This window comes from Atta colombica, unplaced genomic scaffold, assembly GCF_001594045.1.
Source record: "Atta colombica isolate Treedump-2 unplaced genomic scaffold, Acol1.0 scaffold277, whole genome shotgun sequence".
Classification (NCBI taxonomy): Eukaryota; Metazoa; Arthropoda; class Insecta; order Hymenoptera; family Formicidae; genus Atta; species Atta colombica.
This window is the reverse complement of record NW_017259378.1, coordinates 445,207-447,797: the sequence shown is the minus strand read 5'-3', so window position 1 is coordinate 447,797 and position 2,591 is coordinate 445,207. Positions and strand designations below refer to the sequence as shown.

At 28.8% G+C, this 2,591-nt stretch overlaps 1 protein-coding gene across 1 annotated transcript in view; it reads right to left on the bottom strand.

The window, feature by feature from the left end:
- Positions 1-2,591, bottom strand: part of LOC108689863 (CD63 antigen-like) — a 10,531-nt gene that overhangs the window by 2,407 nt on the left and 5,533 nt on the right. Inside the window, exons 2-5 of the mRNA XM_018196820.1 lie at positions 2,011-2,199; positions 1,618-1,788; positions 1,212-1,433; positions 913-974 (exon numbers count right to left, since the gene is read on the bottom strand). Coding sequence (XP_018052309.1) covers positions 913-974; positions 1,212-1,433; positions 1,618-1,788; positions 2,011-2,199 — 644 coding nt within the window. The remainder of the gene's footprint in view (positions 1-912; positions 975-1,211; positions 1,434-1,617; positions 1,789-2,010; positions 2,200-2,591) is intronic.

Sequence of the window (2,591 nt, the reverse complement as noted above, 5' to 3'; positions counted from 1 at the left end):
TGCGTGCATACATATATACATATATACATATATACATTATATATATATAATGTATATATGTATATATGTATATACGTATGCACGCATTTTGTGCTCTGATAAGCTTCTAAAAAAATTATATATATATATACGGAAATGTTCTCATAAAAATATGATATCGATTCAAAAACAAAATGAAGTCTTAAGAAATATGAATGTTCTTATAACTTGAAGATGATACTGCTGAATATTATAGCAGAGCCTCGACAACAATATCAATATACACTACATCATGCGAGATATTATGAAGCAAAAATATATGGAAATGACAAAAATACACTTTTGCTAATAAGCTAAACAATTATTCACTTGAAGCAGACATCAAACAAAAAGAAGCTTTTAACGCATTTTATATTTTGTATATAGATTTATATTTTATATATAACTTTATTATCGATGTATGGTTATCGTGGCTCAACTATAATAGTATCACAATGACACTAAACAAATTATATATATATATATTTATGAAAAAAAATGTATGATCTCCGAGCGTAACACAGATACTCTGTTATCATTAATATACAAAGTTGTTCGAGAGCCTATTGTAAAAATATACAAAACATATACGTGTGTGACATTTTTATGTCTGATGGATAAGGCCCAGATACCAAAATAGCAGTGAGATTCTTTGGAGATCTTTTTAAATATGTTTTTACCTATCACGCACTCTTTGATGAAAAATAATTAACGGTTTCTTTGCAATGTGTTAAAAATAGAAGCGATAAAAGAAAGAAAATTTTTTTGTAATTGTGCATGGTTAAATGGTAACGAAATAAGGGAAAAAAAATAGTGACAGCTTGTGTAAAAGATCAGGTTTATACAAGTGCATTTTAGGCTTGTTGCAATGAAAATTTGTGTCTATCAGCTTACACAGTCTCATACTCGCGACGAATTGAGCGAGCCAGACAGCACGCAAAGACTACTCCAATCAACTGAAAAAAAAAAAAAGAATAATTATTGTTTCATTTTTCCAGATAAGTAAATTTAACCTTTGCTCGTTAATATTGCTATTATTTGTATATACATTGAAATGTTATATGTCTTTAATGTTATTTATATAACAAATTTTTCTCTTTTATTAATGTATATAGTAGTGCCTCATATCTAAATCACAAGTATTTTATTTAATACTTCATAATACTAAAACGATAGTTTGAATCAGAACTTACTTGTATGAGGGCTACCCCTATGCCCACTCCTCCCAAGATCATAGCATTATTTTCTATAGCAGATTGCAGTTTCATCATGCAGCCGTCACTGTTCACATGAATGGAATTCAAGTCGCAACGCGATTGAGCAGGAATCTCTTTGCAGCAGGAATCAGGAACAGTATTATCACGGAAACCAACATGGAGCCAGTCTGCAGGGTTATTCATACCGCAGCATTGTAACTAAAATCGTATTTCAATTGTCAGTTAATTACAAATTCCATTAACGGCATACAATAAAATTAGTACGATACTTATCCAACTAGTGAGGACTTTCTTTATATAATATATAGTATCAATATTTTTTTACAACTATAAATACAAATTATAATTGTAATGTTTTATACAAATAATTTAGTAAACTTACATCGTGCTGCATGATGTCCCATGAACGACGAATATCCGGATTAAGCTCATATTGTCGCAAAGTATCATTTAGACGGTTTTCTAACATATTAGCGACTTCTCCTCTCATCATGTAACCTGTGATTCCAGCGCCCAATTCCAAAGCAAATATCAGCAGCAGCAGAACCGAGAACTACAGTAAATAAAAATTATTGTACAGGTGTACTATATAGGATAATATATTTTAACAAACTGTCATATAAAATAAGAGCTTTCTGATTTTATTATACTTATTTAAAAATTATACTTATTTAAAAAGATAAATCCAAATCTCGTATTGTCGTACACGAAAAAAAAATAATACTATAGTTTTAATTAATAGTATTTAAATAATACTGTTTTTGAAGAATCATACCGTTATTATCATGCAATGATTTTCTTTTACAGCGCCGCAGCATCCAAAGAATGATACAAGGAAGACTATGACACCGACTACTATCATTAAGAGTGGGGCTGCAAAGAACCAACTATCCACAAAGTTGCTGTACCCGCTGTAAACAACCAGAATCACACCGCCTACTGAAATAAATACGATGCCGGTGATCTGAAATAATACATAAAATATGTTGATTGTTAATCTTTTCATTTAAGTGATACATTATTTTTGTATGCACTGTAACATATTTATTACTATACCATAACACAATATAATACGAATATTTCTCAAACAGAACAATAAGTCACGATAAAGTCAAAATGACATTAAAATAAATTGGAAATGATTGAAAAAAGATTTTTAAGATTTTGGCATCATAATGACTAATTGTTTTGCTTAGGTTATATTTATCTTTTACTCAATTCTATTTTTACATTATTAAATGCAGTTTTATATTTTTACAGTTTCACGTTTTATCATTATATTGATAAGATACGATAAGATAAAAATTATAATAGTTTCTTCAATAGTAAGAAATTTATACAACTTATACTTATATA